Raw genomic sequence first — 26,097 nt, forward strand, 5'->3', positions numbered from 1 at the left:
CAGGGATGCTCCAGGGCTCTTGCTAAACTGGGAGGTGCTCTGCTGTGCCAGAGAGGGGTTCTGGCAGCCAGCTCCTTTGGGTGGTTTGCTTCCTCCCACAGCCAGGCTGGGGATTGTGCAGCCTTGCTGCTGACTGTATTGAAACACTTAGAGACTGGTGCTGTGCTTCAGGCCACCCAAAATGCACAAGTTGGCCACCTCCAAGAGGCAGTGGCAGTGGGAGCCTCTGGATTTGCACATTATAGTTCCCCCATACCTCCAGAAAGCTTACTGTGCACACTTCCACACCAGTGTGGGTAACTCCGTGGTAGGGTTTGTTCTTTGCAGCTCCTCATCTGTGGGGGAGTTTGGAAAGGGGAGACTAAAATATTCCTTCTTTCAGCCTCATAGGATAGCTCTATATTTAGTCTCTGGTAATCTCTGTTGTGGCTCTGTGCCTTTAATCCCCTGTTCTCATATCCTCCCCGGAGAAGATGAGAGGTGGAGAAATCAGCCCAGGTTACGTGGTGGGCCAGCAGGATTACAGTGCATCTGCCCTCCCATTCGTGTAGGGTTGGCATTGAAACTGCTTTACTGGCCCACTGCCCCACAGCTGTGCTTTGTGTGTGCTTGTGAAGCCCCTGGCAGGGAAGTGTGCCTGGGCTGTGCAAGGGAATGGGGAATATCACTGTGGGACTGCTTCTGCCACAGTGTGGGGATGTGCCTTGAGCAGGTTAAGATGAGGTATTACTGCAGAGCAGGGCTGGGGGAGGTAAAAATAGTACTTGCATTGAAAACAGAAAAATGAGGAGGCTGTTTCTCTCTGGCTGTGTGATTTATATGCACTTTTTTTTAAAACCCTTTTAGAAAAGAGTAGGTCAGATGTACTTTTTAATCAAGTCAGTGTTTTCTGTTGCCAAAGCGTGAGGTTTTTTTTATGGGGCAAAAACACATCACTTTCTGAAAATTGAAACTTTGTGAGGTTTTGCATCCTGAGTTCCTCTTTTTAGTCTAAGCTAGACTCTTTCATAGCTTTGGAATGAAGGGAACAATGAAATGCTGCATTTTGATGAGTGAGAACATGTTGCTGATAGTCTCTGCTCTGTAGTACAGAGAATGTACAAATCTTCATTGCTGGAGGTCCATCCCATCCCTTGTCTCTCAGGGAGGACCATTTTAGTGCAAAGGTTATTTGTTCAGGTTTGGAAAACCTGGGAAGATGAAGCAGCTCCTAACCACAGAGGAACTGCCTCCCTAATTAATATTCACTGTTTATTTACTGTGCTTTTCTCAGAGAACTCCAAAGCAGTAAGTAGAATATTTTCCCTCCTTGCTCCTTGTCCTGTGGTTTGTGTTTGTTGACAATTTTTAAAGGACTAGGCTGGCAGGAAGAAAGCTGCTTATCCCCCTTAATGCTCAGGTCCTCTGCTGCCCTCTGATGTGATAGCTTTTCTGAAAGCTGTGCCCTGACCAGGGCCACCAGCAGGCTGGAAGAGAGCTGCAGTGCTCGGGCTGTGAGTGGAGGGGGCTGTGTCCTCCTGTCTGGAGCTGTTCTGACAGGGCTTGTGGCTTTTCTGAATGTTCTGTTTCTGGGGACAAAATTAGTCTATTCTCCATGTCAGGTGGTGCTGGCAGAGATGCCAAGCCTGGACTGTGCTGAACTGTCAGGCCTAGCAGGTTCTTCTGCCCCGTTTCCTGTAACCGCTGGGGTCAGAGATGTGCCCTGAGCCTTGTACCCAGCTGCCCAAGTGTAATTCCAGGCCATCTCGTCTGATGGACTCTCTCTCTCTTTTCTTTGGGCAGGAAGAAGCTGACATTGCTGAGGGAGATGCTGGCGGGCTGTGGTGCAGGTACCTGCCAGGTGATTGTCACCACTCCCATGGAGATGCTCAAAATCCAGCTGCAGGATGCAGGACGCATTGGTACGTGGACTTTTCTTCCCTGAGCCCTGAGCAGGGAGAAGGGAAGAGCTGGGACTGGACTTTGAAGGTGGAGCTGAGAGGATGAGTGGAAAAAACCCTTTTCCTTCCCCCTGCTCTCCCATGTCAGAGATACCACATATGTAGCAGAAGTTTCCCCTCCTCTTCCCAGCTTGCTTGCCCCAACACTTTGCTCAGCTGGCTTTGCAGAGGCCCTTGCAGTTACAATAGGCAGTGGGTTTTTTGCTCAAAGCTTGGCAAGTGAAACAGCAAATGCTGTTGATGGATGGAGAGGCAGGAGAAAGGACTGGGTGGTCAGGTTGTGATTCAAACTTGGTAGATCCAGTGCCTTTCCCATGCTGCTTCCTCCATTTCCATGTTTTCTGATGTCTGTTTTTTCTCTCCTCTACCCCCCTGTAGCACCTCCCTAACAGCTTCCCAAAGGGATGTGTTATTTCCAAATGACTTGTCTCCCCTTGTACTCTTTTTTTCTCCCTGACAAAAACAGCAGTTGTCTCGGTTGAAACAGTAAATAAAATTCTCCCAGTGCACTGGATTTGAAGGAGGTTTGGGATCAGACTCTTGGGACTGTGGGCATGAGCTGACAGGCAGAGGCAGGAGGGGAGTGTGCCTTTTGGCTGAAACACTGTGGAGTGTTTCTGGTGAGAGCAGAGACCAGAGTCTGACTTGGAGACTCTGGGGGAAAGAGCTGCTTGCTCTTTCCTTAGTCTCTTCCAGAGGTCAGTCTGGGTTATGGCCTCACTTCCCAGGAGCCCTACATGACACTGTCAGATACCATGTTTATAGCCCTTCCTGGAAAATGGGCCAATTTGTCCTTTAATCTCTCATTTGATGTGGCATTCCTGAATAATCACGGATTTACTTTTTCTTTTCTCTCTTCACTGGTTTTACGGCAGACCTTATCCTCTTTGTGCGTATTATTTTAAAATGTTGGAAGGATTTAAGCCATGGTTTGAGGGTTCAGGAGAGGTTTTGGATGTTGTGAACAGCCTGTTCTCTGTGTGGCAGGAGACCTGTGGTGTGCCAGGGATTACTTACAGATGGAAGTGCTCTCCATCTTCTGGCCAAAGGGCCGAAGTGCATCAGTTGGAAAAGTGGGAGAAACCAGGATGTGTTTATAAATGTGACTGAGAAACTCCCTGGGTTAATGATTGCTTTCGGGGGAGGGAGGCACAGAGCAGAACGTGGGAAGCTGTCTTGTTTACGAACATCTTGTTTGTTTCACTAGCAGCTCAGGGACACACCTGGAAGTAGGGACTGTCCCCTGCCTGCTCACAGCAGCTCCTGTTCTCTGCACTGCACAGATGGTGCGTGACAGGACGCTCCTGCTCGGGCAGACGGGCTGGAGGGAGAGCGCAGCCGACAGCGTTGTGGTGCGGCAGCGCTGTCAGAGACCGGGGCAGGCTGAGGGAAATGGGGGGGCAGCTGCCTGGCCTTTGTCTGCATGTTGTGTTGCCCCTGGGGATGTGCCTGTCCCCCTGTCTGGCGGCACCGGGCAGCAGCAGGCTGCGGTAGGGCACCCTGCAGCCCGGTGCTGGCGCTCTGCTCCCCAGCGGCACAGAAGAAGCTGATGGCGGCGCAGGCCCAGCTCTCCTCCGCCGCGGCGGCCGAGCCGGCGGTGGAAACGCGCACCACGGCCACCCAGATAACCAGGGAGCTGCTGCGGAGCAAAGGCATCGCTGGACTCTACAAGGGCCTGGGAGCCACGCTGCTAAGGTAGGATGGTGTGGGCTTGAGCACGGGGCGCTGGCGTTCCCCGTCTTGCACCCAAGGCACCCCCCATCCCAGGAATGAGCCTGCAGAGGAAGTGTTGGCTTCAGAGGGCGTGGACTCGGTTTCCATGCACGGGTTTTGTACATTAAAGAAGGGAAGGTCAGAGAAGTGAGGGAGGGCATCTTTTTGTTCCTGGAAGATTTAATTGTGCTGCTTTCTGTGAAAGGTTTTTGCCTGCCCCATGGCCTGTATTTTCACACTGTACAGAAGTCCTTGTGAGCTGGCAAAGTAAAACAGTCAGCCTGAGACCCCAGAATCAGTGGGAGCTGGCTCATGTTGGATGCAAGGACCAGTGCCTGCTCTGACACTCTGCCTGGACTTTCACAGTGTGACTCTACTCTAGCTTTAACAAAGGCAGCACTAAAGCAGCACACAAGGGAATGGAGGGCAGGATGGAATCTCTTGTAATTAACGAAAGATTGATCTCTGAATGTGCTGGTGTCTTTGGTTTGAGTGTTGAAAAAAAGAGGGAGCCCATTGATCATACATGGCTGCATGCCTCCCATGTGCCTGTTGCCTTTGTGCAGTCACTTGTGCCCCACTGAGTTTCAGCTCCTGTCTGCACTGCAATCACAGAGCCAGGATATCTGCGTTGCACTCATGGCTGCGCTGCCAGTGTGAGCCTTGCAGCTCTTCCTTTGCTCAGTTTGTTGGTGTCCCGTGCTGACTTAACTCATCCTTGTTCTTCCTTTTTTTCCTGCCCCACTGCAGGGATGTCCCATTCTCCATTGTTTACTTCCCACTGTTTGCAAACCTGAACAAGCTGGGTCAAAAAGACCCCAATGTCAAGGCTCCGTTCTACGTGTCCTTCCTCTCTGGATGTGTGGCCGGCAGTACGGCCGCAGTGGCTGTCAATCCTTGTGATGGTGAGTCCTGGGTAGCCTGTGGTGGTGCCAAGTGACAGGAGTCAGAGGCCCAGGCTGGGCCAGGTGAGGAGGAGGGTGTCTGTGCCAGCCTTTTTGCAGCATGAGCACACAGAGAGGGACAGCTCTGCTGCCTCCGGCTCTGATGGTGTGAGTTCAGCTCAGCTACAGCTTTGGCCACAGGTTACACAGAGGTTTGCAGCACTTACTAGGTATGTCAGGAAGAGGGTGTCATTAATTTCAGTTATTCTTGGCAGGAAAGGCACATTTCCATGTGGAGTGATTATGTGATGCAGACCACTTAAAACTATATGGTCTGAGACAAACACGGGAAGCCTCAGATCTATGACCTTTTCTCCTGCTCCACAGCATCTGCCTTAAATACCACCTTGGTTTCTCTCCTGTAAAAACCACCAGAAAGTAACTGCTCTCTCCCCAACACTGCACATGCTTCAAGGTGTGAAGAAATGTAGGAGCAGAATTGTGTATTTTAGGTACATCTTCCTGAAGGAGATGAGCATTTGAAAATAAGTTCCCACTTTGCAGAGAGATATCTGAATTTGTAAGGTTTAAAGCTTAAGTCAGCTTTTTGAAGCCTTGATCACAGTGAGGGAGGGAGGGCTTGGGTTTTGGGTGGCTTTTTGTTCCTTTTATCCACTTGTAATGGAATGGGTTTGTTTTCCCTGACAAATATATGAAAATGGTCTGTATTTCTGGTAATTTTGTTTTGACCATTTCAAATACATGACTCTCAGGGTGGCTCTTGCCTGCTACACCCCCAGTGCTCACCTCACTCCCAGTGTCTCCCCTCTCTTTTTCTCCCCAGTGATCAAAACGCGGCTGCAGTCCTTGCAGAGAGGAGTGAATGAGGACACCTACTCGGGGATCCTGGACTGCACCAAGTAAGACTCCTCAGGACAGAGGCACCACATCAGGTGTTTGGCAGCTGCTGCTGCCTGCTGCCAGGCAGGCAGTGCAGCTTCTAGACCCAACCAGCAGCTGTGCTTCATGTTCCCTCTGAACCTGTGCTTTTATCTCTGTCTGACTATTTGGAGATATATATATAGATATATGAGCAGATGTAAATACAGTTGTATAAAAGAGAACTTACCATACTGAGTAAGAAAAACAGAGCATTTATACTTAAATACTTCTGTCCAAACCCCAGTAGTCATAACACTGAGATTTTATTTCTTCAAAGGGAGGCAGTGCTGTGGTAGTCTTTCCCAAGGCCCTACTGTTGGAAAATCCTACAGTACTGAGTCTCATATCCCTCCTGGGACTGCTCTGCACAATGTCTGCACCAGCACTTGCCAGAGTGGGCTGTCCCCAGCTGCACTGTCCTCTGACCTTTTGCTAAACTATGGTCTGGCTGCTTCAAAACACAAAGGGACTTTTTCTGCTTTTTTATTTCTGTGTTAGGCAGAATCTGTTGCCATTGGGCTCTGTCCCATGCTGAGGGTGGAGCTTTTGGGCAGGGGACCTCTTGATGCAAGCATAGGGTTGGTTGTCTTAGCTATACTTGCAGACACAGGCAGCTGCTCCTGCTTCTAGCCACATGTAGGGATGGGCCAAGTTTCTGCCCAGCCACTTGCAGAGCACTTGGGCAGTGATGGGTGATGTGCTGTGGAGGCTGTGCCAGGCAACAGCGCTTTCCTGGATATGGTCTCTGAAGGGAGACAGAAAGGCAGGGCATGGCCAGGGGCTCTCCTGGCACAGTGGAGGGGTGGGCCGGACACTTACCTGTCTGTGCCATTTCTCCCCAGGAAGATCTGGCAGAGGGAAGGGCCCACGGCCTTCTTCAAAGGGGCCTACTGCCGAGCCCTGGTCATTGCCCCTCTCTTCGGCATTGCACAAGTCGTCTACTTCGTCGGCATCGCGGAGTTCCTGCTGGACATGCTCCCCAAGCGCCGGGCCTAGCTCCGCAGTGGCTGCGTGTGCCCTCCCGCCCTCTGCAGCGCTGGATTCATCCCCGTGTTCGCCATCCGTGTCCATCGATGTCAGAGCAACAGCACAAAGGGTTTGCGCAGGGACGCGAAGGGACCTGGTGCCCAGATGGGCAAACCTGGGGAGGGAGAGAGTCCCTTCTCTGCTGCCATCTGGAACCTGCCCCCTCCCGCTCCTTCCACGGACAATACTTAATTATGCATCTCTCTCTCTTTTTAATTTCCTGGTTTTTGGTTTTAAATTGTCATTCTTAAGGACACTGGTAAGCACAGAGTGGGCTTGCCGATGCAGAAGTCTCCTCTCAGTCTTGGGGAGGAGGAGAGATGGGAAAGAATTAACTTCAACCCTCATCCACTCAGTTTCTCTTTCTTCCTGGAGCTGCCAGCTGTCTGAGGAGGAGCTGGAGGGGCAGCCGTGTCCCCTCAACACCTCCTTGGTCTGCTGACCTCGGGTCAAGAGTGAATGCTGCACAAAGGGGGCTTATCTTGTTGCTGCTGGAGGCAGGGGTGGGGGGGATGCTGGATCTGGCAAGTTCCTTGGCCTGGAAACCTTCAGTCCTCCCTTCTCCCTTTTTAAAAACTAGTTGGACTTAAATGAATTCTGATTGTTCCTATTGATTTTGTAATTATTTTTGTTTTAAAGCAAAGGGATGTCCCTCCTAACTAGGTGTCACAGGCACATCTGGGTGAGGTGCAGAGATAAGGTGTCTGCTCTGTAGGGAACATGTCTGTGGGATCACATGAATGTCCAAAGGTGCTTCCCTGCTTGGCTACAGGCATGGAAGGGAGAGGAACTTGGGATCAAGTTATTTTTGTTTTGGGGTGATTTTTTGGTTTATTTTTATTGTTGTTTTATTTGGGTTTTTTTGGGGAGAGGTTATTTCTTGTTTTTACTTTTTGTGTTTGTTTTGTTTTGTTTTTGGGGGATTTTCTTTAGTTCTGTTTTGGATCTTTTTTTTTGTTTGGGTTATGGGTCTTTATTTTTTTTTTTTTTTTGTTCAGGGTTGTTGGGAGGGAAAACCAAACAAAAAGAAGCCACTTACATTCCTTCAACCTGCCACCCCTAGAGTGATAAAGCTGTGGCTGCAGGTGTAGATCAGCTGATCTGATTTTTTCCCAGCCTGACCCCAGATGTGTGGAAGGAGGCACTGGCTCCAGTTCTGGGACTGCCCAAACTCGTGGAGCCCCAGTAGAAATGCTGCACCTGTGGGCTCACTCTTCCAGGTGAGAACACAAGGTCTGGTTGTGTTCTGATGTTTGCCTTGGGTGTGACTGGAGCCAGCGGGCGTGGAAGGGGCAGAGGGTTCACATCCTCTGAGCAGGGAGCTGTTTGTGTGTCCATCACTTGAGGGGGTGAGTCCTCTGCATCACAAGAAGATCCCGTTTGCTCCTGGGGTGGGGATCAGTGGTGGGTGGCACAGGGCAAGTCCACACCTACAACCTGCTCTGTCAAAGGGACACTGCCCCAGCTAAGATTCACTTGTCAGAGGAATTCCTCATTCAGTACTCTCTTGGGCTGTGTAATTAATTCTAGTTAAGTGATCTTAAGTGTGAGATCTACCAACCCAGTGTGATCTTTTCCATTATTTATTCCATTTGGTGCGATCCACCCAACTTTGGTGTTGAAATTAAACTGGTTGAATTCACTTTTCATTCCTTCATTTTGCTTTATTCTCCAGGCGCCTGCTTGGTGTTTGTGTTTTGAATGTGTATTTAAATTAATTTTAAAAATACCATTGTTATTAATGTTTAAAAGAAAACACCTCTGTTTCACCATTCTTGGGTTAGGTTTTCGTGAAACCTGTATGTTGAGGGCCTTCTTCCTTGATGCATCCTTTTTCTCTTTGAAAAAGTTGTTCTGTGGCTGATTCGTTACTTGTCACTTTGCATATGTAAATAATTTTCTTTTTTCTTAATGACTTCTCCATGTATCTGGGAAGGAATCTGTGCAAAGGCAATGATAGATGTCTGTGCTGTGTGTAGTGCTGTGATGATGCTCTTGCTTTGGATTTCCCTTGGGTGGATTAAAAGAGAAAGGTTTATTTTATTTTTTCCTTTAAGGTGCCCCATTCCTTGCTGCTTTTTGATTTACAGGGAGGGTCCCCAAAAGATAAAACCTACTGATAAAACTTGTGGGGTTTCAGCTTGCTCTTCTTCCTGCAAGGATTGTCCCCTGAAACTGGGTGATTTGTGGCTGCAGGGATGTGCATGGGGTGCAGGTTTGTATGGTGGGGTTAAGTTCGCAGGAAAATTTGGTGCAATGAAGGGCTGAGGTTCAGGGAAGGCTCTCCTTGTCATTTGGGATGCTTTTAAAAACTTCTTAAAAAAACTGACTCTTCCTCCTGAAACCTCCATCTCTTCTTCCACTGTGCAGGAGCTGGTCACCTAAATGAGGCTGATTTTTAACTTCCTAGACAGGTCCCTGAGCCATCAGGACCTGGGGGGATGGCAGGGGACAACAGCTGGGGCTGTGCAGGACAGGTATCCCCCTGTCCTGCCAGGCAGAGTCCTGCTTGCAAAAAGGAAAAAAAAAAAAAAGTTTAAAATGGGAGAATTCCCATCAATTTAATAAATCACCTATTAACTGAAACCGCTCTGCATTGATTGCAGCTTTGAGGAATGAAAGTAAATAAACAAACCTCTGCTCCCCTCCCTGGGCACTGCTTGTCTCTGGGGCAAGAGCCAGCAGCCAGCACCACTCCTTGTTCTTCCCACCTGTTCCTCCACCCACCCCGGGCCACACCAGTCTTACCTTGTCCATGCCAGCCTTGTTCCTTGCTCCCACCCTGACCTGGCTCTCCTGGCTCCTCTTTGGGTTTCATGGTGTTCACTGCCCTTAGATACATTTTGCTGGATCTGCTGGACGCCTCTGTCCTGGGTTCAGGTGCTTGACTCAGTTTTGGCTTGTGGAATTTCCTGAATGAAATTTGGATTTGGATGAAATTTCTTAAAGCCCCATGGGGAAAGTCCTGGAAAACAAAAGGAAAAATCCTAGCAACCAAGAGGGGAATTCCTGGAACAAAAAAGGAAGCCATCCTAGAAAGCTAAATATCCTGGGTAACAAAGGGGAAATTTTCTGTAACACAATGTAGGAATTTCCATGTGAGGACTAGGGGAAAGTCATTGGAAGCAAAAGGGGAAATATTCAGGGAATTTCTAGACAGCAATGGAGGAATTTCCTACAAGGCTATAGGGGGAATTTCCTATAGGATATAGGCTATAGCCTAGAGATAAAAGGAGGGGAAAATCCATGAAAACAAGGAGGAAATTGCCTCAAATACTTGGGAAATACCTGAAAAGCAGAAGTGATATTTTTTTAAGAAAGTGACAGTGATATTTCCGAGAGTGGAAATTTCCCAGAATGCAAAGGAGGAATTGGTGATTAACAAAAGGGGAACTGCCTGCAGAGGATGAATGATATTTCTTGGGAAATAATTTCTTGCTTCCCAGTGTCAGGAAAATCCACAAATACCAAAGTTTATGTTCAAAAAGGAGACAAAGGAATCCTGCAACTTCATCAGGGAGAGGGATAGAGGGAGAGAGTCCACCAGGGCACACAGCTTCGGGGCTTTCCTTCTCAGGGTTTCAGAGGGAGCAGCCTCCTTTAATCCTAAACTCCAGGCACATGCTGCCCTCCTCCTTCCCCCACTGGCTGAGGCAGTAGGAAGGCACAGCCTTCCCGAACTGCCCACCACAGTTCCCAGCCCGTGCTGCTGGTCCTGTGCTCCCACACCCGGCCCCGCCACTCCTCACCTGAGAGAAACTCCCTTGAGTAGCAAGTGGACAAACCCAAATCCTCCACTCTGGCTCCATAATGGCCGGGGGAGGGGTGAGGGTGTAGGAACAGTACCTCCCTCTTTTCCCTCTCCTGGAAGCCGGGAATACAAACGACTTGCAGCTGGCCCTGTATTAGACAGCAGATTTTGAAGATAAGGCAGAGAACTTCCAGTCCCCAGTGTTCTGATCACACAGCTTCCCCATGCTGTCTGCCCTATTTCTCCACATTCCCCTTCAATATTTCCTGCTCTGGGCGTGAGTTGCTGAGACCTTTCTAGGCGCCTCTTATAGTCCCCTCTGGGCATCCATGTCCTTAGCTACTGGGAGAACGTGCAAACCATCTCAACATTCTCCCAGAGGACCCTTCGGAGGTATTTTGAGATCACCATCCTTTTAAAACTTTTCTTTGTTGCCCGCCCTGGGTGTCCTGCCAAGTTTTACTCCCCAGTGTTGCACTCACCAGTGAGATTTGCCAAGACCCTTCCCAACTTTCCTTTACTGCCCCTTCTGGGCATCCATGTCCGGTGGTCCTTGCCTATGGAGCCTTCTCGGACGCCCCTGGTCCACCTCTCCTCTGTCTCCTGGACAGTCTCGGGTACCCAATCCAGTCAATCTCCTGGTGCTGGCCAGTGCCAAAGGGAGTTGGTCACCGCAACTGTGTGAGGCACCTCCAGCTCCTCCTGCTGTGTTGTGTCAGACCCGACAGCGGAAGGATCCTGGAGGAGTCACCAATTGTCAGGAAAATCCACAAACGCCAGAAGTTTATGCCCAAAAAGGAGGCAGAGGAGTCCTGCATCTCTATCCGAACGGGAGGAAAGAATCCACACAGCTGCGGGGTTTTCCCTCTCAGGGTTTCAGAGGGAGCAGCCTCTTTTTACCCTAAACTCCAGGCACATGCTGCCCTCCTCCTTCCCCCACTGGCTGAGGCAGTAGGAAGGCACAGCCTTCCCGAACTGCCCACCACATACCCCCCCTTGACCCTACTGTTCTACCCCAAAGCTCAGAGAGCCAGGCTGTGCATTCCCCTGTCTGTGCCAGGAGCCTCGCTGCCCAAAGTCAGCAGAGACATTGGGAGCCATTGCAAAGACATTGACACCCAGCCCTTCACCCATCCAATTGTCTGTACTGACAAGAGCTTCCCTCTCAGCAGGGACTAACAGTCATGGGGAAATTTCCTAGGAAAGCAGTGGAGATCTTCTAAGCACAGGGGAAAATTGTGGACAGGAATGGACGACTCTAGAAAACATCAAAGACATTTCCCAGGAAGCAAGGAGGAAATAGTCTGCAAAGTGACCGGTAAATTTCCCGGAGAGTAGCACGGGATTTTTTAGGAAGGAAGTGGGAAATTTCCTGGGAAACAAAAGACAGTGTTCTGAAAAACCATGTAGAGTGCCTATAGGCAGTAGGGAGTTCCTGGAAAGAAGACATTTCCTCAAAAACAAGCAGCACATTGGGAAAAAGGCTGCACTTCCGTGCTTCGGCCCCACTGACTCCTCCACCCCTTCCTGGTCTTTGCGTAAGGAGCTCGAAAACCCTCTCAGGGAGTCTGGGTTGTTTCACTGCTCCCCGCCGAGCTCAGAGGGCTCGGGGAGAGCCGGGCTGTGCTTGTGGCTGCCCTTGACCGGCCTCCTGTCGGGGGCATGGGCTGCTTCGCCTTTGCCTCGGTGCCCTGCGCTGCCCGCCGCACTTCCGCCTTTATTGGTTTGTCTTTTCTGACAGCACGGCCTTAGTGTGCAAGCCAAGGCAGCCGGGAGAAGAAGGATTAAAACAAACCTCTGGCCCGGGGGTTTCCAGCCCCGGGAAGTCCCGGCCGGAGCTGGTGCGGGCGGCCCCCTGCGCTCCGAGGGTGCCACGCTCCGCTTTAGGTCCGGTTTGTTTATTTTAATTATTAAAATTCAATAGTCCGGGGAGGCGGTGCGCAGCCCGGGTGCCGGAGCATCCCGCGGGCGCTCCCGGGAGCGGCGACACCGCCCCGCGCGGAGCGGCGGCACTTTCACTTTCGGCAGGGACACGTGATTTCCAGGAAAACGGGAGGGGTGGATAAAGGAGCGGGCAGGAGGCGGCCGCCCCCCGCGTCCGGGTCACCGCCCTGCGCGGCTCGGCTCGGCTCGGCTCGGCTCGGCTCGGCTCGGCTCGGCTCGGCTCGGCTCGGCTCGGCTCGGCTCGGCTCGGTTCGGCTCGGCCCGGCTCGGCTCGGCTCGGCTCGGCTCGGCTCGGCTCGGAGGCTCTGCACGCCCAGCACCATGGCAGCGGCGGAGAAGGAGGGGTAAGCGGCGGCCAGAGCCCCCGGCCCGCCCCGGGTCGCCGTCTCCGGGTGGCCCCGGTCCCCCGGTGACGGTCCCGCGCCCACAGGGAAGCGCAGAGGCTGCGGTTCGGACAGTGGCTGCTGAACGCCATCAGCAGCGGGAACTACCGGGGGCTGCGCTGGATCGACTCTGCCCGCACCATCTTCCGCGTCCCCTGGAAACACAACGCCAGGAAAGACATCACCAGCAGTGACCTGGAGGTCTTCAAGGTGGGTGGGATGAGTGTCAGCAGCAGGCTCAGGGTCTTCAAGGTGTGTGGGATAGGATGGTGACCAGCAGCAAGCTGAGGTCTTCAAGGTGGGGGGGATGTGGGAACTGGGAAGGTGGGGAAGACCAGTCATCCCTGGAAACCTCCGTGCTCATGGAGCCAGGGACCCCATGCCCACCTCCCTGCACCCCCAGGCCTGGGCAAAGGTCAGTGGGCGCTATGAGGAAGGCTCTGAGGACCCGGCCAAGTGGAAGACCAACTTCCGTTGTGCCCTGAGCAGCACACACATGTTCAAGCTGGAACAGGACCATTCCAAGCGTGGTGATGACCCCCACAAGGTCTTCTCCATTGTCTCAGGTGAGCCTCGCCCCATGGAGGGGCTGTGTTGGGTGGGGTGGGCAATCTCAAGACTTCCCATTCCTGGTGCTCTCCTTTCAGCCACCCTCCAGCACGGCACGCAGGGAGATTCCAGCATCCCAAACCCTGCGGTGGACCAGCAGGCAGCACAAGAGCAGCTGCAGGTAGCTGGGTGGGCACAGCAGGCCAGGGTGGGTCCCTGCTGCCACTCCACAAGTATTGTTCCCAAGCTGCAGCCCAGCACCTGGCCAAAATGGAGAGGCTGGGAGAGGCTGGGTGCCTGGCAACCACAATAATATGATCCATTTTCTTTCCCTTTCCAGCTGGAGCTCCACCCCCAAGACATAGCCTCAGCAATCGCTGTGCCAGGTAAGCACTAGTCCCACAATCTTTCTTTGGGAGAGGACACCCAGTAGGCTCAGCTGGGGCTGATTTTGTGGCTGTGAGACATCCTACTTGCTGTGCTCTCCCTTAGAAAGCACTGACCCCACACAGCTCAAGACTCTGGAGGACCTGCTGCAGCACTGTGACATCTCTCCCCGTGACCTTGGCCCGCTCACCGCACCCTGGGTGCCCACAGGTGAGACCAGCTCTGCTCACAGGGTGCAGAGTTGGTGACTGCCTGGGTGAGTGATCCCAGCACCTTCCCACAGGTGGCTTCCCTGCGGGGGACACTCCCCACCAGGACATTGTGCTCCAGCCTCACCAGGACATTGTGCTCCAGCCTCACCAGGACACCCTGCTCCAGCCTTACACAAACACCAGCCGAAACAGTTGCTTCCCTCCCACGACATTTCCACAATGGGTGCCCACGGTGGAGCAGCCCACCTTGGACACCTACCAAGCAACGGGCCTCATGCCACCAGAAGAGACAGGTGGGTGCCATGGGGCAGGATCTGACCCTGGCAATGCCATGATGGGGTGGGAAGAGGCCAGGGGAGTGCCTTGAGCACCCCACACCAAAGCAGCCCCCAACCTGCTTTGTCTGGAATGGTGATGCTGATGCTGCTCATCCCCCGCTGCAGGGGCCGTGCCAGCGCCATGCCACCTGATGGAGAGCGCGGTCCCCATGCAGTACGCGGCGGAGGCGACGTTGTTTGTGCCTGCCGCCAGTCCTGTGCCACAGCCACGGCTGCTGCTGGATAACACAGGTGAGGGCTATTAGTTAATTGTAATAAATTATTATTACAATTATTAACAGTAAATATGCTTGGGGGGGTGCTCTGGGGAGGTTCGGAGGATGCGGCTGCTGATTGCTTCCTGGTGCAGATGGCATCGTCTCCATCCTGGATGTCACCATCTACTACCGGGGGAAGGAGTTCCACCGGGAGGTGGTTGGGGGCAGCCGCTGCCTGCTGACGTACCAGCCCCCCAGTCTGCCGGAGAGCCCGTGCCCCTGGCACGTGGTGCACTTCCCCAGCCCCGCCAGCGTGGCCGACGGCAAGCAGCGGCGCATCACCGAGGAGCTGCTGGGCGTCGCGGGGCTGCAGCTGGAGCAACGCGCCTACAAGGTCTTTGCTACCCGCCGGGAGAAGTGCAAGGTGTTCTGGGCCTTGTCCCAGCAGCTCGAGGGGGTTGAGGAGCCTCCACCCAACCTGCTCTACCGGGACCAGGAAACGCCCATCTTTGACTTCAATGAGTTTTGCACAGGTAGGTAGGTGTGTCACGTAGTTCCCCATGTGTTGTTTCCTGCCCAGCCTGCTCTGGGGCTCATGGGAGCCAGCCCCAGGATATTACAAGCATCCAAACCCTCCCAGCCCCTCTGTTCCACTGGGCTCAACCCAAAACTGAGCCCTGTTTTGCCTCACAGAGCTGAGGGACTTCCGCAATGGCCAAAGGCGGCGATCCCCTGACTTCACCATCTACCTCTGCTTTGGGCAGGCCTTCTCCAAGACCAAGCCTAAGGAGTCCAAGCTCATCCTGGTCAAGGTGCAGCAGCCAAACCCACTATCCCACTTCTGCCCAGGGGAGGGGAGATACTCATGGAGGCCAGGGAAGCTGGGACCCTGGATGCCTGAGGAGGGGCATCCTCAAGGTCGAGTTGGGTGGGAGGAGGGTCTGGGTGCCTGAAGAGCGACCCTTGGGGATTGAGGCAGGTGGGATTCTGGCTGCCCAGGGATGGGGATGCCTAGGTGTGGAGAGGTGATGGAGTTTCCTCAGGGACTGGGCAGGGGGGCCTCAGGAGCCAAAGGAGGTGAGTGCTTGGGTGCTCAAGAGAGGAGTCCCTCAGTGTGCAGTGGAGATGGGGATTTGGGAACCCTCATGATCTGGGGCAGATGGACATCTGGATACCCAAGGAGGGGGTAGCCTGGGGGCTGAGAGAGGTGGGGGAATTGAGTGACTGGGGAGGGAGACCCTTAGAGGCATGGATGGGGGCAGCATGACCAGGGAGGGAACCCTTAGGAACCAGGGAAAACATGCGACGAGGGTGGGCCAGAGGACACTCGGGGTCTGGGTGGGATGGTGTGGAAGGCAGCTGCCCAACGACAGGGACCCTCAGGGGTTGAGGGAGACAAAGGGTGCCCCAGACATCTCCCTGCTGCACTCCAGGAGGACAGGGCCAAGCATGTTGTTGCAGCCATATCAGGCAGCTGCCCTAACCTGCCCCTAACCCCGATGTTTTGCCACTGCAGCTGGTGCCCAAGTTCTGCGAGTATTACTACGACCAGGTGCTGCAGGAGGGAGCCTCCTCCTTGGACAGCCACACCATCAGCCTGCAGCTCTCCAACTCCTTTGACCTCATGGAGCTCATTGAGCAGTACAACATGCAGCTGGGCTGACCCCACCTCCCCCTCCCCATGGCCCTGGCACAGGCAGCAGGACCCCTGGGCATCCCAGGCTCTGCAAACCAGCACCCCCCAACCCAAGGACAGCTTCACTGACCAGTCCTGGAGCTCACACATTGCTTTTCCCCTCTGTCAGCTTCTAGTGTGGTTTTTTGTGGAGAGTGGTAATTTACAGATTTATTTTTTTTAATTTTTCCAAGTTAAAATATATATGTATAGAAATGTAGTTCTCTTGCTGCTGTTGCCTGGATATCTGCCTCTGCTATCAGTCTGAAATCTTCACCACCCCCTTCTACCCCCAAAACCACAGGGGTCCATGCCCAGCCTTGTCTCAGCAAAGTCCCTGCTTGCAGGGGTGGGCTGGTATCAGAGAGCTTTATCAGCGTCTTCTTCCTCGTAAATTTGAGTAGATGAGGTGAATTCCCAGCGTGAAGGGATGCATTTATCAATGTATTTATTTCCATGCATTAAGGCTGCAAACATGATTTGCCAGCAGAGTGTGTTGAGGACAGCTTGGCTTGGGCTAAACAAAAGTAATTCGCTGAGCACTGGCCCAGAGTCACTTTCTGGAGATGTTCTGGAAAAATAAGGCAGCAACTACAAAACGAAACACCCAGAGTGCCAGCTCAGAGCTGCAGAGAGGGTGGTATCTCAGGGAGGAGTGTGGAAACCAGAGGGCTGCCTGAAGATGGGGTGTGCCCTCCCCAGGCTGCAAGCAACTGCACCCCCTCATTTCAGGAGCCTGACCATCACTGTGGTCCCTGGGCAAGAGGAGGGAGCAGTGTCCTTACCTGCCTGTGACCTGGATGCTGCTGGGCCCAAAGGTGGTGGTCCTGTAGCTTGTCACATAATAGTAAGCAGAGGGCTGTGCTGGGGCTCCTCCTGTGGCCTGGGTGCTGTGGGAATGGGACACCCTTGCCACCGGAGCTCCATGAAACCCTCAGCCCTCTTTTCCCTGAGCACAGTTGTGGCACAAACTCGGGACACTGGGCTCACCTTTGGGCTGGGACAGTGCCCACACGTCCCACAGGTTTTGACGTCTTCCTTTCTCCTGTGGAGGAAAAAGCCCAGGAAAGAAGGAGCAGGAGCTGCCCTCAGCACTTCCCATGGAATATGATGCCAAGGCGATGGAAGGGGCTTTCTCTTCCCCCCCTGACCTGAGGTACAGCCGTTGGTGGGACGGCTGAGCACCTTCAGCTCTTCATGAAACAGGGACACATGGGCACATGTCCAGAGAGAACATTCTGTGCCTGAGCCCTAGAGTCTCAGCTTCTTCACCTTTCCCTCCATGCTCCAATTTCCCACACCAGGAAGTGCTAACACCACATGGGACACATGGGAGCTGCTATGGTCGGGAGAAGGGCACCTGGTGAGTTTCATGACTAATTTCACCTGGCTTTTAGAAGCTGACCAGCTGCACCAGCATTGCAGTAAGTGACCACGTGGGTCCTGCCTTGCTTGCAGGGCACTGTGTGTACCTACCTGGCACCTGTGCCATCCATGTCTGGCCAGAGGAACTCTGCAGGACAGATGGACGTTCAGCAGGGCATCCTCACACGTGCAGCCCCGGCCACTCCTCAGTGAGCTTCTGGATGGTGAGCGCAACTGCCACGAGGAACTCCCAGGCAACTGGAACCTTCCAGGCAAAAGAAGAATGTCTTGCTTTCTTACAGCCCCCAGCCACAGCAGCCCAGGAGATTCTGTTGTGACCCACACATCATTTCCAGCCCACAGCGTCAACTGTCAGACCAGCTCCATTTCTGCAGTTAACCAAACCTCTATAAGGAATTTAATGATATGTTGAAAGAGGTCCCCAGCTTGGGTGGCCCTTTTGCTTATCACTTGAAGACCAAGACTTAGACTGTACTCTGCTGGGGCCTTCTGGGGAAGGACAACCCATTTGCTCCATGACAAGAATGAAAACTTCATTTTCCACTTCCACGTGATACCTCTAGAGGAGTCCTGAACAGAATTGCATGGAGAAAGAGGGAACCTTTAAGTGGAATGCTGGTGGACCCAGGCCAGACTAGGACATGTTGCAGAGGCTTCTTGGGACACTTCCATAGGGCTGGAGGTGGCAGGGGCAGAGCTAAGGAGAGACATGGGGTTGGGAGTCATGAAATACAGATCAGGGATCTTACCTGTCCTTTCTGATGGCTTTCTGCAGTGGAGCTCCAGGTAGCTGTAGGCCCTCTGGTTATTCTTTTGATCAGCAGGGGTTTGCCATTGCATACCAGCAGGCAGGTCACCTTGGCCACCCAGTGCGTGCAATAGAAGGAGCGGAACCTGCAAGGAGATTGCCCATGGCTTTCACCACTTTTCTCCTAGCTTATCTCTAATGCTGGGAGAAAGCATGGCACCAGATGGACTTGAAAATATTAACTGAGTTTCAGTAAGAACAGACACCAAACGAGGACCTTCCCATACTGAAAGCTCAAGCAGCAAGAGCAACCTCTTAAACCAAGAGATCCTTCCAGAGTTGGCCATCTTGTCTTGGTTTTGTCTGGGATGGAATTAATTTTCTTCCTAGTAGCTGTGCTTCGGATTTAGGATGAGAATGATGTGGATAACACACTGATCTTTTAGTTGCTGCTGAGCAGGGCTTACATCAAGTCAAGGATTTTTCAGGTTCTCAGGCTGCCCTGCCAGCGAGGGGATTGCACAAGAAGCTGGGAGAGGACAGCCAGGACAGCTGACCCCAAATGACCACAGGGTTATCCCATACCCAGTGGCATCATGCTCAGCATATAAACCTGGGGGAGAGCTGGCTGGAGGACCATTGCTTGGGAACAGGCTGGGCATGAGTTGGTTAGTGCTGAGCAATTGTATTTGCAGCACCTGTTCTTGGGTTTTATTTCTCTCTTTGCTGATTTCCTTTTCATTACAATATTATTGTTGCTATTACTGTTATAATTTATTTCAACTATTAAACTCTTTCTCTCAACCCATGAGGTTTCTCATTTTTCTGATTCTCTCCCCAATCCAGCTGAGATTCTTTGGGGAGAGTGAGTGAGTGAGTGACTCTGTAGTGTTTGGTTGCTGGTTGGGGTTTAACCACACCACCATCAGATAAAACTCTAGACTCAAGTCCAGAAAACCAGGAGAAGTTCCAAAAACTGGTACAGTTCCAACACCCATAGAAACTAGAACATTCTTGGGTGAGACTCAGAGACCTCTGCCTGCCTGTCTGGGCACAGATTAGCCAAACAGCCCCCCAGATGAAAGGTGAACCAGAAAGCGTGGCCTTTGCTCACATCCAGGCAGTGAACATTGCAAGGGGTTCACCCAGGGCCCCACATGCGTGTGGCACAGCTGAGAAGCCACCCTGGTATTCTGACTCCTCAGCAGATACAATCTCAACAGCCAAGGGTTTGCTGAGAGTCACCCTGGCACTGCACCAAGCAAACTCAATCCCACAACCTCACTGATGGCTGGAAACCAATGCTTACCTCCGGAATAAGCCCTCAGGTATTTAGAGTGAGAAGTAGGCACAGATGTGGAGGTCCTCAGGATGATCTCCTCCCCACACCTCAGACACTTCCTCTGTCTGGTTCAGATAGGTTGGGAACAAGTACCAGGACTCACCTTGGCTCCGTGTGGTCTCCCATGGCTTCCCAGGCACAAACTCCCCGGACTGTGGGTTGAGTGCTTGAGCGCTTCACCTCCAGGCAGAGCTCAAAGTGCTCCAGGAGGCTGAATAGCTTCCCTCTCCCTCTGTGAGGCCTGTGTCCCATGATTTCCTCAAAGACATCCCACATCCCTTCCGGACAGAGCTTGTGCTTCACCAAAGCACAGCACTGCTGTTGACTTGAAGGCCACACCAGCTGGATTTGTCTCTAATGGTGGCATGTTCTCCCATCAAGGTCTCCATGGAGATGCTCCTGAGCTGCTGGACAGGTGGTGCTGCACCAGGAGCTGCATGGGAAGAGAAGGAGAGATGAGGTGGCAGTGAGAGGAACCCAGCAAAGCTGCAGGACTTGGGCTCTACAGAGATGGTCCTGGTCCCCATACTCACCTTGAACATCATTATTAAAAATGTAGGCTGGAGAATGACGGTACTTTCCAAGTGCTTGATTTCCTCATACCACACAATGAGCCTGATGTCCTGGGGGAGCTCTCTGCCCAGGCTGGCCAGGTGCTCGTGCTGGGAGAGTTTGCTGAGTAGGTACTGGAGGTCCATCATGCCTAGAGGGAGATGCAGGAGCTCAGCGTGCATCTATCAGACACAGAATTCCAAGGCTGATGCTTCAGAGAGCCAACAAACACCAGCAGCATTCCGTATCACCTATGCCATCCCTGGGGAAATAGCTGGCATCAGAGTGATGCTTGGTGACTGTGACCAAAAATGTTCTGCCTCTCCTCAGCTGTCTAAGTGCTGCCCTGAAGCTCACACAGCTTTCCTTGCCTCAGCAATGGCAACAGCCTGCCAGGACTTTCTGAAAAACAAGGCTGATACTGGGTTGAGTTTTTTTTTATTGTTTGAGGAAGCAGGTTTGTTTCCAGCCAGAAAACCTCAGATTGCCAGTTAAACCTCAGACCGTCATTCAGCAGTGCAGAGAGACAGGCAACAAAATCTGGCTTATCTCCACAAAAGAAAAGCATTTACTCGTTGTTCACTAATCCTACTAATCCCTCCCCCAGACGGGCCAGAGATGGCACTGGGAACTGATGGTGCTCATATTTGCTTTAGGTAAATAAGCAAGAGGCTGGGGCTGCCTCCTAGTCCTGCTATGTCACAGGACACATGGAAAAAGGGCCTAGGGAAGGGTAAGGGGCCATTAAATAAAGTTAGCAGGATGTAGACTTGAAAACATTGTTGCATTAAAGCTATGGAGCTCCTTCCTGCAAGATGTTTTTAATTGCTTATACAAAGAAAAGGGGAGAAAGAAAAGCATCACTTGAAAGCAAGAAACTAGACAACATGGCCTACTCAGGTAGGTGTGCTCAGCATTAACACTGCAAGGTCTTTGGCAGTGACCCCACTGCCACACAAATGGGCCAGAAGGTGCAGCAAGTGCTGGAGAGCCCATCCCCAAATCAGGAGAGCACTGGAGAGAGCCTGTCCCAGGTGTGGACAGAAGCTCCTCTCAGCAAGGCGAGGCAGGGGTGACAGAGCACCCACCATGGCCTGCCATCGCCTGGCTCTGTGCAACAGCCACGATGGCAGCTTCCACCTGCCTGTGGATGGGCAGCAGCTCTTGGACAACCTCAGGGATGAGCTCCTTGTTCTTCACATGCTTCAAAATAGTGGCCTCGAGCTTTCTGCTGTCACAGTGATCCATGCACTTTACAGCAACTGAGCTGAAGATCTGGAAAAGAGAGAGCACATACCTGACAAAAGCACATCCAGAGGAGTGTTTAACCTGTGAGGTAAAGGAAGGACCTAATGGCCCTGAGGTCCCCCAGGGTGGGACACTCCACTGGCTCAGCTTCAGAGGGCACTTCCTTCACACCTCTGTTCTGTGGCAGTTCCTGAAAATCACCTGGTGATGGTAAATGACCCCTCACACTCCTCCTCAGGCACTTGCCACAAGCCACAGGAGGAGATGTCCATCACCTACCAGGGACAAGGTCCCTGCAGGTCACAGCCAAGGGTCACCATATCCACCCCAGCCTGGGGAGGGGCTGCAGTAGTGGCCTGATGCACCAGGTCACCTTAGCCAGTAGCAAATTGGGCTGCCAGAGATAGCAGGGTGACCTCAGCCAGCCAGAACCCAGGATATCTCAGCCCTACAGTTAACATGCAGCTCTCCATCTCTTTCAGCCTCTCCTGCTGGTCCACGAAAAACCTGGGCTCCTTGCTGCCCGCCAGGTTGTTGGTGAAGTGAGTGGAGTTGCTTTTCCTCTCTGCCAGCATGGCTGTGATCCTGGCCACGATGTCATGTGTCTTTTCTGCTGCCTCCTGCTCCTGGCAGCAGTCCACATGGGTTCCCACAGGAAGTCTGGGACTTGCATGGACAGGTTGATCCAGAACCAATGAGCTCCTTAAAAGTTTTGTCGTTAGTTTAGTGCCTGGGTAGGGAGAAAAAGAAAATCCCAAATTCACATCTCACCCTCTGGGTCTCCAGCCAACTTCCACCAGTACAGGCCTGACCACACACTCTGTGCTGTCCCAGGAGCTTGCTGGACAAGAGCTCAGATCTCAGAAGCTGATGTGGGATATATCCAAGCTCATGCTTCAGTTCCCCATCCTTAAGCTATGGGGTGTAGCAGAGTCAAACCCTGCTGTGCATGAGAGCATCCCTCTGTAGCACCAAACCCAAGCCTGAAGCCCCCTCCATGTTCAAGGAACACCACAGAATACAGGAGAGATGACAGGGATTTGCTCCTTTCAGAAAGCAAGTCCTTTTAGGTGGGGTTCAGTTGTCACATAAGGAGTCCATGCTTATTCAACCCCTCCAAACAGAGGCCTTTGGTGAGGTGATGACAGCCGGTGGATTAAAAGGTTGATCTGCAAAAAGGAGAGAGGAAGAGCCAGCTATGCCAGCAGTGAGAAGACCAGGCCTCAAGGTCCAATGGAAACGGTGTGAATTTGTGCAGTGCAGTTTCCCTAGCTCCTTTTTAGTTTCCCTGCTCTACCTGGAATCCAAACCAGCTCAGTACTTACATGTGAAGATGGATGACGAGGACGATGAGCGCCTGTGAGGTGATGAACACGTGGTGAGTTGTAGTATTCCAGCTGGCCAGTAAAGTCCCAGAAGAGAAATACGAAGTCCTTGATTTGGAACTCACTGATCTCTATCCCAACTGTTTGCTCTTCCTTGGGCACCAGTTTGGACTGCCCTTGCTTCAGGCTTCTGCAGATGGTGGACTTCCCTGCCAGCGAGGCTCCCAGGAAAATGGGACCCTCTTGTCCTCCTGCCCCAAACCATGCTGAAGTTGGTTGAAGTAATTCCAGATCTGCTGAATGCCACCAGCACACACTTCACTGGGCAGCTCCCAGAGAGGGTTCCCACTGGCCTTAAACATTTTCAGGGATTGTCCCTGGAAGAGCTCCTTGGGGAGATGGCAAAGGGCATTATTCTGCACATGGAATCCCTGTAAGTGTGCCAGCTGCAGGATTTGCTGTGGGTAGGTCTGGAACAGGTTGTTGGAGATGTTGAACTACTGGAGGCTGCCTCAACAAGCTTCCAGGTCCCTGGGGAGGGCACAGAGACGGTTCTTGTTCAGCCACAGGTGTTTAAGCCTGAGGAGATGGGAGAAAACCCGCTCTGGGATGATCCAGATTTGGTTCTGATTCAGCTCAAGCCTGTCCAAACAGACCAGACTCTTCCACTGGGAAAGTTCAAACTCTTCTTGGACAGCATCAGCTTCCTGAGGTTGCAAAGCTTAGAAATGCTGGTGATGCTCCTGAGCTTGTTCCTGTTGAAGTCAAGGCTCTCCAGCATGCAATTGCTCAGGACTGTGGGAGGGAGCACATGCAGCCTCTGGGTAGAGATCCACTTCACTCAATCTGTCCTCCTGCTGCTGACCTGGGCATGGAAAGTGGTTAAAAGAGACTTTGACTCTCTGGAATTGCAGATATTTCATTTATTTATTTTGCATGATTTTAGGATGATTTTGGCCAGCAAGGAAAAGCAGAGGAGTTGTTGAACAGTGCAACCACAATTACTGCTTGAACAGCTCCTCTTCTCAAGAGAGGAACTGAAGCCAAGGATCTTGGCTGGGACTGAAGACACAGGAACAATTCCCACCAGATGCTGACCTGCAGCCCAAGTGTCACATTAACATATTTGCTCTCACGCTTTGAGCCCTGCTACAGCTCCAGCCACAGATGCATCTACCCCAAAACTGGGAGTTTTCTAACCCCAGCAGCGGGCTGCAGGGGCAGAGCCAACGTCAGGACAGCTGCTCCCCACATAACTCACCCAGCCCACTCACAGCTCTTGACCACAGCTATGGGGATGCACTGAGGCCAGGGCCAGTGAGTTTAGACACTTCCTCTTTCACATCCCCCCTGCTCCAGATGACGCTCTGATTCCCTGCAGGGATGCTCCCAGACCTGGGAGACTGCAGAAATAACACAGGATGGTGGGGCTCCCTAAAGGACAGGGCACACAGGCAGGGACTTAGTGATGGCTTGAGAATGTCCCCAAACAGAGGGTGTTTAGGGAAGAGAGATTTGCAGGTGAAGAGAGCGCCAGCAGGATGGGAATCACACGATACCAGGGCAAAACATGCTTAGATTTACTTTCCTCTCCCTTGTTTCACTTCCTCCCATGACACCAAGCGTGGCATCCCCTTATGCAATGCACCCTGCTCAGGACTGACTCATCATCATTTCTCAGCATCACCACAGAAATGTGGGACATGCTCCAAGCCCAGCAGGAAAGCAAGCCTTCACCCTCTCCCACGAACACTGAGCCAGGGCAGCTACTCACAGGCTCTGGGCTGGGCCATTACCCTGCAGTGTGGCACCAGCTGGATCCTCCAGGCGCTCGCCTCCCCCTTTCATTTCCTCCTCTTCATGTGTCGCTCCTGCCTCCCCAACCACTGCCAGGGACCCCAAGCCTCTCTTTCTCCATCCAACCTCAGAGCAGCTCTCAGGAACCTGAGCACCTCTGGCGGCACAGCAGTGCCAGGTTTATGTCCCAAAAGCAGTACTGGAGGTCACCTACAAGACAAACAAGGTGGCAGAGTAAGTCCCGAGTCAAATTCCTGCTGTAGCATCCCTCCCCTGCCTGTGCTAAACGACCTTTTGGCATCACAACTCTTGCACAGGAATGAAAGGACACTAAAAAGAGGTTATACTGTTACCAAACTACTGCATGTATTGAATAAATATAATTTCTTCCCTTTAACAGGTAGCAGCATCTGATCTAAGAGGGTCAACCAGAAAGGGCAAAAAAAAGTGAGCAAGTAGTATACACAGTATACTAGAAAAATTGTTTTCTACAACGTGCCAGAAGAGGCATTTTTAGGTATGTTTCTTGTTGCCTCTCCCAGGAGGCAGCTTACAATTTGATAATTTAATTTTAATGGCAGACAGAATAAAAGAACCAGGGTTCTTGTTCATATAACTTCAGCAGAAAGCACATGCAGAAGGTGTAGTTTTCAGTCTCAGCAGTCCTCAGGCAATGGCAGGTGCAAAGCTAACAAATTTAACAGCCCTTACAGTGAAGGCACTCCTAGTACACCCTGCAACAGGCTCTTATCTTTATTGCCAGCTCAAGGGTAACATTAAACAAGAATTTAAAGCAGTGAAACGGCCCAAGGAATGAAACAGACTGATGCTGTCTTCCTGGTAAACAGTGTAGTTGCTTCTATTACTTGCTCAAGCCTTGTTTTTCACACCACCTACCCCTTTTCACTCTGTATACAGACAGGTTGTGGCAGAATTGCTCCTCTGAGATATTCAGAGGTGTCCAATTTCCAGTCTAAGTGTATGCACAACTAGATCACATTCTCTCATTCTTGAGCCAACAGAGCCATTAAAGGTTCTGAATTTTTACTTTGTCAAGAATTCTATCAGCACTGCTTGTATTTACAACCCTGCACCCATGTTCCATGTATGCATTCTAGCTCCAAGTTTAGCTTGAAAATTATACCTTCTCTGCCAACTGTTCTGCAGTCAGTACTGTCTTTTCCAAAAATCTGCAAAGCAGCTCCAAAATTATCACTTCCTTATCATCCACCCAGGCTGCGCTTCCATAGAGGAAGCATACAGAACCAAGGAAGATTAACTCCAAAATGCTCAGGATTCATCCATCCACTCCTCTAGAACAGTGAGTGATTGTGCCAGTCCAAACACTAGTGGTATGTAGGCTTGTTTTGTTTAAATAGTAAAAAAAAAAATAAATAAACTCTCCAAACCAGTTCCCATGAAGGGAAAGCCAGTTTCTGAGTTGCTTACTGGTTTTCTCTTCAATTTCTCTAGCAGGATTTGATGGGGAATGATTTAAGTCAGGTTCAAGGGTGCTAAATATAATTTAAGGGCTTGTATTTCAGTCACTTAAAAGACCTGCAGTACCTGTAGGCAAGGAGTTTTGCTAAAGCAATCGAGATCAAGTCAGAATATGTGCCAGACTCCTTTGATTCTTGATAGGAAGACCAGTTTTCCTGCAGAGGAGGAGGGACAATTATTAATCCAACTCCAATCCTCTTCCACAAACAAAGCATTCCTTATGCAAGAGCCAAGACATGGAACAGCCAGGCCAAGAGG

General features: G+C 51.8%; 2 protein-coding genes and 1 pseudogene across 17 annotated transcripts in view; 2 read left to right on the forward strand and 1 right to left on the reverse strand.

The window, feature by feature from the left end:
- The window catches only part of SLC25A22 (solute carrier family 25 member 22), a 51,778-nt gene extending 43,230 nt beyond the window's left edge, over positions 1–8,548 (forward strand). For all 11 annotated transcript variants that reach the window (XM_086895741.1, XM_086895742.1, XM_086895747.1 and 8 more), the window contains 5 exons: positions 1,783–1,901; positions 3,473–3,635; positions 4,404–4,558; positions 5,382–5,457; positions 6,322–8,548. In XM_086895741.1, the coding sequence (XP_086751867.1) occupies positions 1,783–1,901; positions 3,473–3,635; positions 4,404–4,558; positions 5,382–5,457; positions 6,322–6,475 (667 nt within the window). In that variant the 3' untranslated portion in view covers positions 6,476–8,548. The remainder of the gene's footprint in view (positions 1–1,782; positions 1,902–3,472; positions 3,636–4,403; positions 4,559–5,381; positions 5,458–6,321) is intronic.
- LOC111930692 (malignant fibrous histiocytoma-amplified sequence 1 homolog) lies at positions 8,402–25,994 on the reverse strand (annotated as a pseudogene). The gene is made up of 14 exons (XR_015288722.1): positions 25,906–25,994; positions 24,317–24,549; positions 22,543–23,407; positions 21,670–21,947; positions 21,058–21,244; positions 19,924–20,120; positions 19,385–19,824; positions 18,077–18,221; positions 17,418–17,564; positions 16,910–16,986; positions 16,727–16,811; positions 10,255–10,405; positions 9,254–9,470; positions 8,402–9,010 (listed from the first exon to the last, which is right to left on the reverse strand). The product of XR_015288722.1 is annotated as a malignant fibrous histiocytoma-amplified sequence 1 homolog (transcript).
- IRF7 (interferon regulatory factor 7) lies at positions 10,403–18,883 on the forward strand. Of its 5 annotated transcripts, none has more exons than XR_015288721.1 (12): positions 11,984–12,544; positions 12,631–12,793; positions 12,987–13,149; positions 13,231–13,313; positions 13,473–13,518; positions 13,625–13,729; positions 13,803–14,024; positions 14,175–14,300; positions 14,419–14,799; positions 14,960–15,078; positions 15,783–17,304; positions 17,400–18,883. XR_015288721.1 is itself a non-coding variant. In XM_086895740.1 (11 exons), exons 3-11 carry the CDS (start codon positions 13,080–13,082, stop codon positions 15,927–15,929), a joined length of 1,299 nt encoding a protein of 432 aa, XP_086751866.1. In that variant the 5' UTR covers positions 10,403–12,544; positions 12,631–12,793; positions 13,073–13,079; the 3' UTR covers positions 15,930–18,883. The 5 variants fall into 5 exon arrangements, 3 of the variants coding, with proteins under 3 accessions (XP_086751866.1, XP_086751865.1, XP_086751864.1); XR_015288720.1 differs by having other exon boundaries at positions 11,996–12,544; positions 13,231–13,340; XM_086895740.1 differs by having other exon boundaries at positions 10,403–12,544; positions 13,073–13,149; positions 15,783–18,883.
- Positions 25,995–26,097: the final 103 nt, after the last annotated feature.

The sequence above is a fragment of the Cyanistes caeruleus genome, chromosome 6 (assembly GCF_971803275.1).
Source record: "Cyanistes caeruleus chromosome 6, bCyaCae1.hap1.1, whole genome shotgun sequence".
Classification (NCBI taxonomy): domain Eukaryota; kingdom Metazoa; phylum Chordata; class Aves; order Passeriformes; family Paridae; genus Cyanistes; species Cyanistes caeruleus.

Bases quoted from the DNA above. Each gene is read 5' to 3' on its own strand.
- IRF7 (XM_086895738.1), top strand. From the start codon at position 12,522: ATGGCAGCGGCGGAGAAGGAGGG. The intron at 12,794-12,986 runs GTGGGTGGGATG...CTGCACCCCCAG, and splicing joins GTGACCTGGAGGTCTTCAAG to GCCTGGGCAAAGGTCAGTGG. The intron at 13,519-13,624 runs GTAAGCACTAGT...GCTCTCCCTTAG, and splicing joins CTCAGCAATCGCTGTGCCAG to AAAGCACTGACCCCACACAG.